This window comes from Arachis ipaensis, chromosome B04, assembly GCF_000816755.2.
Source record: "Arachis ipaensis cultivar K30076 chromosome B04, Araip1.1, whole genome shotgun sequence".
In the NCBI taxonomy this organism is placed as follows: domain Eukaryota; kingdom Viridiplantae; phylum Streptophyta; class Magnoliopsida; order Fabales; family Fabaceae; genus Arachis; species Arachis ipaensis.
Window position 1 is genome coordinate 5,216,257 of NC_029788.2, and position 14,498 is coordinate 5,230,754.

General features: G+C 33.3%; 1 protein-coding gene and 4 pseudogenes across 1 annotated transcript in view; 3 read left to right on the forward strand and 2 right to left on the reverse strand.

The window, feature by feature from the left end:
* Nucleotides 2,733-4,141, forward strand: LOC107638583 (annotated as a pseudogene).
* Nucleotides 4,374-14,498, reverse strand: part of LOC107638586 (rust resistance kinase Lr10-like) — a 16,968-nt gene continuing 6,843 nt past the window's right edge. The window contains exon 4 of the mRNA XM_021120561.1: nt 4,374-5,519. Within this exon, the coding sequence (XP_020976220.1) occupies nt 4,404-5,285 (882 nt within the window). The 5' untranslated portion in view covers nt 5,286-5,519 and the 3' untranslated portion in view covers nt 4,374-4,403. The remainder of the gene's footprint in view (nt 5,520-14,498) is intronic.
* LOC110270860 lies at nt 5,996-9,319 on the forward strand (annotated as a pseudogene).
* Nucleotides 6,125-8,414, reverse strand: LOC107635883 (annotated as a pseudogene).
* LOC110270861 lies at nt 9,613-13,525 on the forward strand (annotated as a pseudogene).

Consider the following 14,498-nt stretch of genomic DNA (forward strand, 5'->3'; position numbering starts at 1 on the left):
ATGCTGTAAACAAAAAAAATTTAATAATTAAAAAAAGTTATAATTTTTTATTTAATTTTATAATAATTAATAAAAATTAAATAAGACAAATTTTAACATTTTTATTTTTGTCTTCTTAATATTATGGTCATACAAATATACACCTACATTATCTACTATAAATGTAGACTGCTTAAATTAGTGGTAATAGACTATTAGACTATATATAATTCCTTGATAAGATTTAAAGTAATCAAGAACTAACAATTTTGATCTAATACAATGGTCCTAATCCTAAAATTATAGCTATGACAATGACGTTTATGGTTGACAAAATGAACTACTTAATTCTTCTATTGCTAATAATCATTGCATGTTAGAAATTAACAATAGCACAACTGACTCGTCAAAGCATTTTTTTTTATACGGTGAAAATTTAGTTGCAATCAATTTTATGTAAAGTTGATAATTAAGAATCAATTAAATAAAAATTTAATCAAATTATTTAAATTATTTAACAGTTTTTAACTGTCAATTTCATGTGAAGTTAGACTGCACCTGAATTTTCACCTTTATATATACATATCCTAAAATTTTGAGTTTTTGACCTCCAATATATTCTTTTGAAAGAACAGTATGTGCAAACGAAATGAAGTAATGAACCCTTTGTCTGTTTCTATATAGCATGGCCACTGGCCCAAAATTCCAAAAATAATAGCCTGACTTATGATTTGTACTTAAAATAATGTTGGGATCACATGAATCAATTAGAGTTTGAGTAAGTTCAACGGAACAAACAGTATGCATTGAACTCTGAAACAAATTATTGGAAAAGAGCATCATATTTATATATTCAAAATTTCAAATCGTGCAATCACTTAAACATTAGTTATAAGCCAAAATAGTCAACAAATATCTTAATGAGTCTCAAAGTTAGGTATAAATAGGGACTAAAATTTTTTTATATTTACATTAGAAATATATTGAGTCATTAGCCAATGCAAATATAAAAACTTTTTAACCCTTAGTTGTACAGAAAAAGGTTATTCATATAGCATTAGTTATCATAAATAGCATAACGTTGTTTTATAAATATTTATTGTATTTTTGAGAAAATTTTAAAATTCATTGTCAAAATTTTTTATTTGTATAATTATTCTATATAATTGACGATATTATATGATAATTAATATTTTAAATATTTTAGCTACAATTTAATTTTAAACTAATTTGTTTTACTTTATTGAAGTTGTGTTGTATGTAAAACACTAAAACGTTACTTTTAGGAAAGATACGTCAAAGCTTTTGTATATAAAATTTAAAAGCTTTACCAATCTTATCAATATATACTAAATATCCATTTTTTTCCCCTAAACTATGAAAGATTATATATAAATTTTCGAATATATCAAGGGGCAACTTAATAATATCTCCCAAAAATTTCATTAATGAGGGTGTTTCCACAACAAAATATTCTCTATTTCTCTTTTTTTTGTTTTTGTTGTACTGAATATAGTTGGGCCGAAATAAAAATTCAAAGACATTACAATTACAAGCCCATGAGAATACTAACTACTATGTTTGGAGGTCCAACTCAAAACCTTGGTCTAGTAAAGAGTAAAGACAAGAGCCTGACCAAAAAAAAGTGACGAGAAATCACAATTCAAGAGAAGACCTAATTTATATAACTGCCTAAATGTATTTTTAATTATATAAAAATTTCATTTTTTGTATGTTTTTATCATTTAAATACACTTATAAAGATATGAATTCATTAAAATTGAAGATTTTAATTCGTCCGTGTGATTATTCGTCCGTACTGCCGTCCTCCTCGGCGCCGCCGCGTCATCCCAGCGCCGTTCGTCCGCTTCGCCATTCTTCTGCAACCCCGTCGTCCGCCTCGCTCGTCCTTGGCATCGCCTTCCTCCTCGCCGCTCAGTCCACAGCCTCGCTTCGTCCTACTCCTCGTCGCATTAGTCCTCATCAGCATCGCTAATCTTTCTGCGTCGAAAGTGGTTGGATGTTTTTAAGAGAAAACGATTCATAGTTAATCGTATGTATCTGTTTAGTTATTCAATCACATTGATTTTGCATGTCATGTATAACATCCTAATTTGTATTGGAGAATTGTTTAGGTAGAAAAATAACTTAAAGAATCACGATTCTCAAATTGTCAACACTGTTAAATCTACAATTATGGCAACTGCTAGAGACGGATCTAAAGGGGGAGGAGGGGAAGTATAGGCTTTGACCCTCCCCAACTTTTTTGAACAAAGTTAATAATTATAAGGATATAAAGTTAGAGAATAGAAGTTTTATTTTGGAGAGAAAATAAATTCATGAGAAGTTGACACCTTACTTTCATTAGTAGAAAAAAATCCAGTTTTAGGGAAAAAAAACTCAATTTTAGAGGAGAAAACCCAGTTTTAGTATATTTAATAGATCTATTTTAGTAAACTACTTTATTCAATAAATCACATGTATATACTCAATGTAACTATAAATAACCTGATAATATTTAAACCCACTAATAAATTTTTATATGTTTTTTTTACTGTGAAGTAAGAACATATCAAAATCAACTCAAAATGAACAACAAATTATTAGAGAATTTTAATGCACAAAATTCTCCAATAAACAATAAATAATTTAAATCTATTAAAAAATAACTTAACACTCTCCTTTGATGCCTGCAAAATATATACCTGAAATAATATTATATCAATGTTAGTATGCAAAATTATATGATTAACACATCATAAAGAATAAATTACATATTATTTTAGAGAAGATTTGGTAGAATTTATTTTTATTTATTGTTTCAACTATTTTTTTTTATTTTCATCAGTAATTAGTGACGATAATGATTGTTAATCTACTTGTTCAGGAATGCACAATTTCATATCAATTCCCTGAAGCTCCTTTGACTACTCATTGATGATGGCTGAAAAGACCAGAGTAAATGCATTCGGACTTAGAATTTTGATAGGAACAATAATTTTTGTTGTTCTTATCATTTATCAATGGAGAAGAAGACACATGTCATCATATGAGAATATCGAGATATTCTTACAAAAAAATAATAATAATCTGGTGCCAATAAAATATTCGTATAGAGAAATAAAAATGATGACAAAAATTTTTTAAAGAAAAATTAGGTAAATGTGATTTTGGTTCTGTATACAAAAGAAAGCTACGCAGTGGACTTTTTGTAGCAATAAAGATATTAGATACATCTAAATCTAGTGAACAAGATTTCTTTAGTGAAATAATGGCCATCGGAAGAATTCACCATATAAATGTGGTGAGATTGGTTGAATTTTGTGTCGAAGGATCAAAATGTGCTCTAGTGTATGATTTTATGCCTAATAGTTCCCTTGATAAATATATTCTCTCTGAAGAAGAAAATATTTTTTTTAAATTATGAAAAAATATATGAGATATCATTGGAAATCACTAGAGGTATTTCTTACCTTCATGAAGGGTGTGACATGCAAATTTTGCACTTCGACATTAAACCACATAACATTCTTTTAGATGAAAATTTTATCCCAAAAGTTTCTGACTTTGGATTATCAAAATTATATCCTAGAGATAATAGCATTGTCAGTTTGATGGATAGAAGAGGGACAATTGGATACACTGCACCCAAATTATTTTACAACAATATCGGAGGAGTCTCGTACAAGGCTGATATATATAGTTTTGGAATGTTGTTGATGGAAATGGCAAACAGAAGGAAGAATTTGAATCTACATGCAGAGAATTCAAGCAGCACATTCTTTCCAACCTAAATTTATAATCAATTCAGCAACAATGAATATATAGAATTGGACAATATCACAGAGAATGAGAGGTTATATATAAGAAGATGATAATTGTTGCACTATGGTGTATCCAGCTAAAATTCTGTAATCGTCCTTCAATGAAACAAGTTGTGGAGATGCTTGAAGGAGAATCTGAAGACCTAACAATGCCTCCAAAGCCTTCCTTGTATCCAGGTGGCGAAGAAGAACTTGATATAAAGCTAGACCAAACATCAACATCACATTATGACTCAGAATGTGCCAACAGTAATATATCAAAGATTGAGAAAAGCTTTAAGTATTCTAGTTGTAAAAGATTTTAGTATACAGTAACCTACTTCAATTGTTTATTAATTTATTACTCATTGTACTCCTTCTTCACTAAGTATTTGCATTTGTTTATTAAGTTTAAAATAATTTTAAACTTCACTAAGTGCAAATACTTAGTAAAGAAGGAGAATGATAAGTAATAACTTAATAAACAATTGAAGTAAGTTACTGTATACTAAAAGCTTTTACAATTAGAATACTAATTTTCTCAATCTCTGATATATTACTATTGGCACATTCTGAGTCATAATGTGATGTTGATGTTTGTTCTAGCTTTAAATCAAGTTCTTATTCGTCGCCTGGATACAAGGAAGGCTTTGGAGGCATTGTTAGGTCTTCTGCTTTTCCTTCAAGCATCTCCACAACTTGTTTTATTGAAGGACGATCACAGAGTTTTAGCTGGATACATCGTAGTACAACAATTATCATCTTCTTATATATGTTCTTCTCATTATCTGTGATATTGTCCAATTCTATATCTTCGTTGTTGCTGAATTGATTATAAATCCAGGTAGGAAAGAATGCGCTGCTTGAATTCTCTGCATGCGGATTCAAATTCTTCCTTCTATTTGCCATTTTCATTAACAACATTCTAAAACTATATACATCAGCCTTGTACGAGACTCCCCCGATGTTGTTGTAAAATAATTCGGGTGCAGTGTATCCAATTGTCCCTCTTCTATCGGTCAAACTGACAATACTATTATCTCTAGGATATAATTTTGCTAATCCAAAATCAGAAATTTTTGGAAAAAAATTTTCATCTAGAAGAATATTATGTGGTTTAATGTCAAAGTGCAAAATTTGCATATCACACCCTTCATGAAGATAAGAAATACCTCTAGCAATTCCCAATGATATCTCATATATTTTCTCATAACTTAAAAAAATGTTTTCTTCTTTAGAGAAAATATATGTTTCAAGGAAACCATTAAGCATGAAATCACACCCTAGAGCACGCTTTGATCCTTCGACACAAAATCCAACCAGTCTCACCACATTTATATGGTAAATTCTTTCAATGGTTGTTATTTCACTAATGAAATCTTGTCCATCAGATTTAGATGTATATAACATCTTTATTGCTACAAAAGATTCACTGCGTAACTTCCCTTTGTGTACAAAACCAAAACCACCTTTACCTAATTTTTTTTTATTTTTTGTCATCATTTTTTTTCTCTATACGAATATTTTTTTGGCACCAGATTATTATTACCTAGTAAGAATATCTCGATATTTTAATATGATGATATGTGTTTTCTTCGCCATTAATGAGTGATAAGAAAAACAAAGATTGTTGTACTATCAAAATCTTGAGTCTGACTGCGTTTACCGGGGTCTTTCCAGCCGTCATCAACGAGTAGCCAAAGAAGCTCCGAAAAATTGATCTTAAATTGTGCAATCCTGAACAGGTAGGTTAACAACATTTATCGTTACTAATTACTGATGAAATTGAAGAAAAGAAAATAGCTGAAACCAGATACAAGATTCAACATCTCACCTCCACTAACAAAAGGAACAATTCCGCTAGGTAACCAACATAGAATCTGCCAACTCCTGCCAACTCTTATTGGACTGGGCCCAAAATCCACTAACATAAAAAATATCATCCCAACTTAATCCTAACCTAAGTAGCTATGCCGCACCCTCTCCCTCTCCTCTCCCATCTTACACATAGTGCCCACAAATCCTAAACAACTGCGCCATCGCCTAACAGTGTGGACGAGCGTCCCCCGGTGACAAGACGTCGGAGACGACAACCAGACTCATTACCGAAGAGAGCTCTGCGCGCCGTCAATCTTCGTACAACCACACCGGCAGCCTCGACTTGAGCATCGATCCGCTACAAGACGCTAGCGACGACAAATTCAGATCAATTTCCCGAAGCTCCTTTGACTACTCATTGATGATGGCTGGAAAGACCACAGTAAATGCATTCAGACTCAGGGTTTTGATAGGAACAATTATCTTTGTTGTTCCTATCATTTGTCAATGGCGAAGAAGACACATGTCATCATATGAGAGTATCGAGATATTCTTACAAAATAATAATAATCTGGAGCCAATAAAATATACGTATAGAGAAATAAAAATGATGACAAAAAATTTTAAAGAAAAATTAGGTAAAGGTGGTTTTGGTTCTGTATACAAATGAAAGCTACACAGTGGATCTTTTGTAGCAGTAAAGATATTAGATACATCTAAATCTAAAGAACAGGATTTCTTTAGTGAAATAATGACCATCAGAAGAATTCACCATATAAATGTGGTGAGATTGGTTGCATTTTGTGTCGAAGGATCAAAACGTGCTCTAGTGTGTGATTTCAAGCCTAATGGTTCCCTTGATAAATATATTCTCTCTAAAGAAGAAAATATTTTTTTAAGTTATGAGAAAATATATGAGATATCATTTGGGAATCGCTAGAGGTATTTCTTACCTTCATGAAGGGTGTGACATGTAAATTTTGCACTTCGACATTAAACCACATAATATTCTTCTAGATGAAAATTTTATCCAAAAAGTTTCTGATTTTGGATTAGCAAAATTATATCCTAGAGATAATAGCATTGTTAGTTTGACGGATAGAAGAGGGACAATTAGATACACTGCACCCGAATTGTTTTACAACAATATCGGAGGAGTCTCGTACAAGGCTGATATATATAGTTTTGGAATGTTGTTGATGGAAATGGCAAACAGAAGGAAGAATTTGAATCTGCTCGCAGAGAATTCAAGCAGCACATTCTTTTCTACCTAGATTTATAATCAATTCAGCAATAGCGGAGATATAGAATTGGACAATATCACAGAGAATGAGAAGAACATATATAAAAAGATGATAATTGTTGCACTATGGTGTATCCAGCTAAAACCCTGTGATCGTCCTTTAATGAAACAAGTTGTGGAGATGCTTGAACGAGAAGCTGAAGACCTAACAATGCCTCCAAAGCCTTCCTTGTATCCAGGTGGCGAAGAAGAACTTGATTTAAAGCTAGACCAAACATCAACATCACATTATGACTCAGAATGTGCCAAAAGTAATATATCGAAGATTGGGAAAAGCTTTTAGTATTCTAGTTGTAAAAGCTTTTAGTATACAGTAACCTACTTCAGTTGTTTATTAATTTATTACTCATTATTGTCCTTCTTCACTAAGAATTTGCACTTCTTTATTAAGTTTAAAATAATTTTAAACTTCACTAAGTGCAAATACTTAGTAAAGAAGGAGAATGATGAGTAATAACTTAATAAACAATTGAAGTAAGTTACTATATACTAAAAGCTTTTACAATTTAGAACACTAATTTCCTCAATCTCTAATATATTACTGTTGGCACATTCTGAGTCATAATGTGATGTTGATGTTTGTTCTAGCTTTAAATCAAGTTCTTCTTCGTCGCCTAGATACAAGGAAGGCTTTGGAGGCATTGTTAGGTCTTCTGCTTTTCCTTCAAACATCTCCGCAACTTATTTCATTGAAGGACGATCACAGAGTTATAGCTGGATACACCATAGTACAACAATTATCATCTTCTTATATATGTTCTTCTCATTCTCTGTGATATTGTCCAATTCTATATCTTCGCTGTTGCTGAATTGATTAGAAATCCATGTAGGAAAGAATGCGCTGCTTGAATTTTCTGCATGCAGATTCAAATTCTTCCTTCTATTTACCATTTTCATTAACAACATTCCAAAACTATATACATCAGCCTTGTACGAGACTCCCCCGATATTGTTGTAAAATAATTCGGGTGCAGTGTATCCAATTGTCCCTCTTCTATCGGTCAAACTGACAATGCTATTATTTCTAGGATATAATTTTACTAATCCAAAATCAGAAATTTTTTAGTTAAAATTTTCATCTAAAAGAATATTATGTGGTTTAATGTCGAAGTGCAAAATTTGCATGTCACACCCTTCATGAAGGTAAGAAATACCTCTAGCAATTCCCAATGATATCTCATATATTTTCTCATAACTTAAAAAAAATGTCTTCTTTAGAGAAAATATATTTATCAAGGAAACCATTAGGCATGAAATCACACCCTAGAGCACGCTTTGATCTTTCAACACAAAATCCAACCAGTCTCACCACATTTATATGGTAAATTCTTTTAATGGTTGTTATTTCACTAATGAAATCTTGTCCATCAGATTTAGATGTATCTAACATCTTTATTGCTACAAAAGATTCACTGCGTAACTTTCCTTTGTATACAAAACCAAAACCACCTTTACCTAATTTTTCTTTAAAAATTTTTGTCATCATTTTTATTTCTCTATACGAATATTTTTTTGGCACCAGGTTATTATTATCTAGTAAGAATATCTCGATATTTTTTATTTGATAATATGTGTCTTCTTCGCCATTAATGAGCGATAAGAACAACAAAGATTGTTATCCTATCATAATCCTGAGTCCAACTGCATTTACCGTGGTCTTTCCAGCCATCATCAACGAGTAGCCAAAGGAGCTCCGGAAAAATTGTGCAATCCTAAACAGGTTGGTTAACAACCGTTATCGTCACTAATTACTGATGAAAGTGAAGAAAAGAAAATAGCTGAAACAACAGATACAAGATTCAACATCTCACCTCCACTAATAAAAGGAACAATTCCGCTAAGTAACCAACATAGAATCTTCCAACTCTTATTGGATTGGGCCCAAAATTCACTAACATAAAAAATATCATCCCAACTTAATCCTAACTTAAGCAGCTGCGCCGCAACCCCTCTCCCTCTCCTCTCCCATCTTACACATAGTGCCCACAAATTCTAAACAGCTGCGCCACCGCCCCCCTACTGGTGAGGACGAGCATCCCTTCGCGACAAGACGTCGGAGACGACAACCAGACTCATTACCGAAGAGAACTTTGTGCACCATCAACCTTCGCACAACCACACTGGTAGCCTCGACTTGAGCATCGATCCGCTATAAGACGCAAGCGACGACAACCCGAGTCACCGTGCAAGGAAGACGACGAAGCCATCGGCCGTGACTCCTCTCCGTTGAAGACAACGTTACCCATCCCGCGAACCATCTCAATTGGTCCGTCGCTGCGCTGCGCACCAACACGCCGGCACAGTCGAAACCAGCACCGCCTCCAAGACGCGTCGTGCAGGTTCTTCCCCCTCTGTTGCCATGTCTTCTCACGACTGTGTCTTTTTTGGAGGTATCTTTTTTGGAGGTATTTTTTTGGATGCGTCTATGTCATTTTGTGGTTATGGAGGTGTTTTTTTTGTATTGGATGTGTGCTAATGGAGGTGTCTTCGGTGATACGGCGACGACGCAAGTACCATAATGACCACAACACCTAATGAGGGGTGGGTTGCGATCGTGGGTCTAGGAGGAAGAGGATGCTGATCACAGTGACCTTGTGTCACTCAACACAATCCTTATTACTCAATTTTTTCATTAATGTCATTTTTTGAAACTCAAATTTATTAAAATAATTATAAAATAGTTTTATTATAGTTAAAATATTAACCCTAATTAAATTAAAGTAACTCAAGTTATAAATATAGTTAGTTATTAGCTTAAAATATTATCACATCATAAAGAGTAAATTACATATTATTTTAGGGAAGATTGGGTAGAATTTACCTTTATTTATTGTTTCAACTATTTTTTTTTCATTTTCATTAGTAATTAGTGACGATAATGACTGTTAATCTACCTGTTCAGAAATATACAATTTCAGATCAATTCCCCAAAGCTCCTTTGACTACTCATTGATGATGGCTGGAAAGACCACAGTAAATACATTCGGACTCAGGGTTTTGATAGGAACAATAATCTTTGTTGTTCTTATCATTTGTTAATGGCGAATAAGACACATATCATCATATGAGAATGTCGAGATATTCTTACAAAATAATAATAATCTGGTGCCAATAAAATATTCGTATAGAGAAATAAAAATGATGACAAAAAATTTTAAAGAAAAATTAGGTAAAGGTGGTTTTGGTTCTGTATACAAAGGAAAGCTACGCAGTGGACCTTTTGTAGGAGTAAAGATATTAGATACATCTAAATCTAGTGAACAAGATTTCTTTTGTGAAATAATGACCATTGGAAGAATTCACCATATAAATGTGGTGAGATTGGTTGGATTGTGTCGAAAGATCATAACGTGCTCTAGTGTGTGATTTCATGCCTAATAGTTCCCTTGATAAATATATTCTCACTAAAGAAGAAAATATTTTTTGAAGTTATGAGAAAATATATGAGATATCATTGGGAATTGCTAGAGGTATTTGTTACCTTCATGAAGGGTGTGACATGCAAATTTTGCACTTCGACATTAAACCACATAATATTCTTCAAGATGAAAATTTTATCCCAAAAATTTCTGATCTTGGATTAGCAAAATTATATCCTAGAGATAATAGCATTGTCAGTTTGACAGATAGAAGAGGGGCAATTGGATACACTTCACCCGAATTGTCTTACAAAAATATCGGAGGAGTCTCGTACAAGGTTGATATATATAGTTTTGGAATATTGTTGATGGAAATGGCAAACAAAAGGAAGAATTTGAATCTGCACGCAGAGAATTCAAGCAGCACATTCTTTCCTACCTAGATTTATAATCAATTCAGCAACAGTGGAGATATAGAATTGGACAATATCACAGAGAATGAGAAGAACATATATAAGATGATAATTGTTGCACTATGGTGTATCCAGCTAAAACCCTGTGAACGTCCTTCAATGAAACAAGTTGTGGAGATGCTTGAACGAGAAGCTGAAGACCTAACAATGCCTCCAAAGCCTTCCTTGTAACCAGGTGGCGAAGAACTTGATTTAAAGCTAGACCAAACATCAACATCACATTATGACTCAGAATGTGCCAACAGTAATATATCAAAGATTGAGAAAAGCTTTTAGTATTCTAGTTGTAAAAGCTTTTAGTTTATAGTAACCTACTTCAATTGTTTATTAATTTATTACTCATCATTCTCTTTCTTCACTAAGTATTTGCACTTGTTTATTAAGTTTAAAATAATTTTAAACTTCACTAAGTGCAAATACTTAATGAAGAAGGAGAATGATGAGTAATAAATTAATAAACAATTGAAGTAGGTTACTATAAACTAAAAGCTTTTACAACTAGAATACTAAAAGCTTTTCTGAATCTTTGATATATTACTGTTGGTACATTCTGAGTCATAATGTGATGTTGATGTTTGGTCTAGCTTTAAATCAAGTTCTTCTTTGCCACCTGGATACAAGGAAGGCTTTGGAGGCATTGTTAGGTCTTCAGCTTCTCGTTCAAGCATATCCACAACTTGTTTCATTGAAGGACGTTTCCTTTCTTTAAGAATCCAACACCTTGCAAATTCCTTTCCAAAGAGGCGAATCACCACTTTTGGCGACGGGCTGAGGAACACCAACTTCCTCTCTCATGTATTTACTACGTAACACTTTAACCCATAGCGCATTAGGAAGAGTCAATATTCCCCACCTGAGATTCATGAGAAAAGCTTCATTATTCTTACTCATCCTCCGTATGCCTAAACCCCCATTAACCTTTGGTTGGCAAACCTGCTCCCACTTAACAAGATGGGGCTTCTTCTTCTCATTCGTAGACCCCCAGATAAAAGATCTACTGTGAGCTTCAATCTCTTCACAAGTCAGTGTTGGTAGCTTAACCGTTTGCATTGTATACGTGGGGTTTTAGCTGGATACACCATAGTGTAACAATTATCATCTTATTATATATGTTCTTTTTATTCTCTGTGATATTGTTCAATTCTATATCTCCGCTGTTGCTGAATTGATTATAAATCTAGGTAGGAAAGAACGTGCTGCTTGAATTCTCTGCGTGCAGATTCAAATTCTTCCTTCTGTTTGCCATTTCCATCAACAACATTTCAAAACTATATATATCAGCCTTGTATGAGACTCCTCCGATATTTTTGTAAGACAATTCGGGTGCAGTATATCCAATTGTCCCTCTTCTATCTGTTAAAGTGACAATGCTATTATCTCTAGGATATAATTTTGCTAATCCAAAATTAGAAATTTTTCGGATAAAATTTTCATCTTGAGGAATATTATGTGGTTTAAAGTCGAAGTGCAAAATTTTCTTGTCACGCCCTTCATGAAGGTAACAAATATCTCTAGCAATTCCCAATGATATCTCATATATTTTCTCATAACTTAAGAAAATGTTTTCTTCTTTATAGAGAATATATTTATCAAGGGAACCATTAGGCATAAAATTACACCCTAGAGCACGCTTTGATCCTTCGACACAAAATCCAACCAGTCTCACCACATTTATATGGTAAATTCTTTCGATGGTTGTTATTTCACTAATGAAATCTTGTCCATCTGATTTAGATGTATCTAACATCTTTATTGCTACAAAAGATTCACTACGTAACTTCCCTTTGTATACAGAAACAAAACCACCTTTACCTAATTTTTCTTTAAAAGTTTTTGTCTTCATTTTTATTTCTCTATACGAATATTTTTTTGGCACCAGATTATTATTATTATTATCTAGTAAGAATATCTCGATATTTTTATATGATGACATGTGTCTTCTTCGCCATTGATGAGTGATAAGAACAACAAAGATTGTTGTCCTATCAAAATCCTGAGTCCGACTGCATTTACCGTAGTCTTTTCAGCCATCATCAACGAGTAGCTAAAGAAGTTTTGGAAAATTGATCTTACATTGTGCAATCCTGAACAGGTAGATTAACAATATTTATCGTCACTAATTACTGATGAAACAACAGATACAAGATTCAACATCTCACCTCCACTAATAAAAGGAATAATCCCGCTAGTTAACCAACATAGAATCTGCCAACTTCTGCCAACTCTTATTGGATTGAGCCCAAAACCCACTAACATAAAAAAAATCATCCCAACTTAATCCTAACCTAAGCAGCTGCGCCGTATCCCCCCTCTCCCTCTCCTTTCCCATCTCACTCACAGTGCCCACAAATTCTAGATAGCTGCGGTTCCGCCCCTTACCGGTGCCGACGAGCATCCCCCCGCGACAAGACGTCAGAGACGACAACCAGAACCATTACCAAAGAGAGCCCCCGCGCCATCAACCTTTGCACAACCACACCGGCAGCCTCGACCCGAGCATCGATCCGCTACAAGACGCTGGCGACGACAACCCGAGTGACCATGCAAGAAAGGCGACGAAGCCATCGGCCGTATCTCCTCTTCGTTGAAGACAACGTTACCCACCCCACGAACCATCCCAAGTGGTCCGTCGCTGCGCCACGCACCAACTCGCCGGCACAGCCGCAACCAGCATCGCCTCCAAGACGCGTCGTGCAGGTTCTTCTCCCTCTATTCTTGTGTCTTCTGACGACCGTGTCTTTTTTGGAGGCTTTTTTTAGATGCGTCTGTGTCTTTTTGTGGTTATGGAGGTGTCTTTTTTGTATTGGATGTGTCTGCTAATGGAGGTGTTTTGGTGATACCGCAACGGCGCAAGTACCGTAATGACTGCAGCACCTAAAGAGGTGTGGGTTGCGATCGTAGGTCTAGGAGGAAGAGGAGGCTGATCACAGTAACCTTATGGGCAGTTACTCAACACAATTCTTATTATTCAAATTTCTCATTAATGTCTTTTTCTCAAATTCAAATTTATTAAAATAATTTAAAATTTTTAAGGATAAAGTATATTTTTTGTCCTTAAAATTTGATAAAAGTTTCAAAAATACCTCTAAGTTTTATTTTGTTTCAATTTTGTCCCAAAAATTTTCGATTTGCATCAAATATATCCCTAATGGCTAATCTTTCAAAAAATTTAAAGACCAATTCAACAACAATTTCATAAGAATAACCCTTAACACAAGCAAATCAAGGATAATTTTCATGCATTATTGTTAGATTAGTCTTAAATTTTTTGAAAATTTAGCCGTCAAGGTATATTTGATGCAAATAAAAAATTTTTGGGATAAAATTAAAATAAAATAAAATTTAGGAATATTTTTAGAACTTTGGCCAAATTTTAGAGACAAAAAATATATTTTTACTCAAAAAAGTATTAATTTTAAATTGTCAAAAGTTAGCAGATTAACTCTCAGTACCCAATACTTTTCCTAAAAAACACACATTCTGAAGAAAAAGAAAAAAAAAGGTCAAATTAGTAATCAAAGTTCTAAAATATTTTTGTTTATGTATTTTATTATGATTACATTATTTACAATTAATTTTAACTTTTTAATTAGATATTACTTCATTCACATTTATCGCAGGTTAGAACAATTGTATAAATAAACAACTGATATTAATTATTTAAATTATCATAAAAAAAAACAAATTATTAAAACAGGATACAATGAACACAATCACACATTCTCTCGTACAAAAAGATAAAAAATTTGCGATCACAATTTAA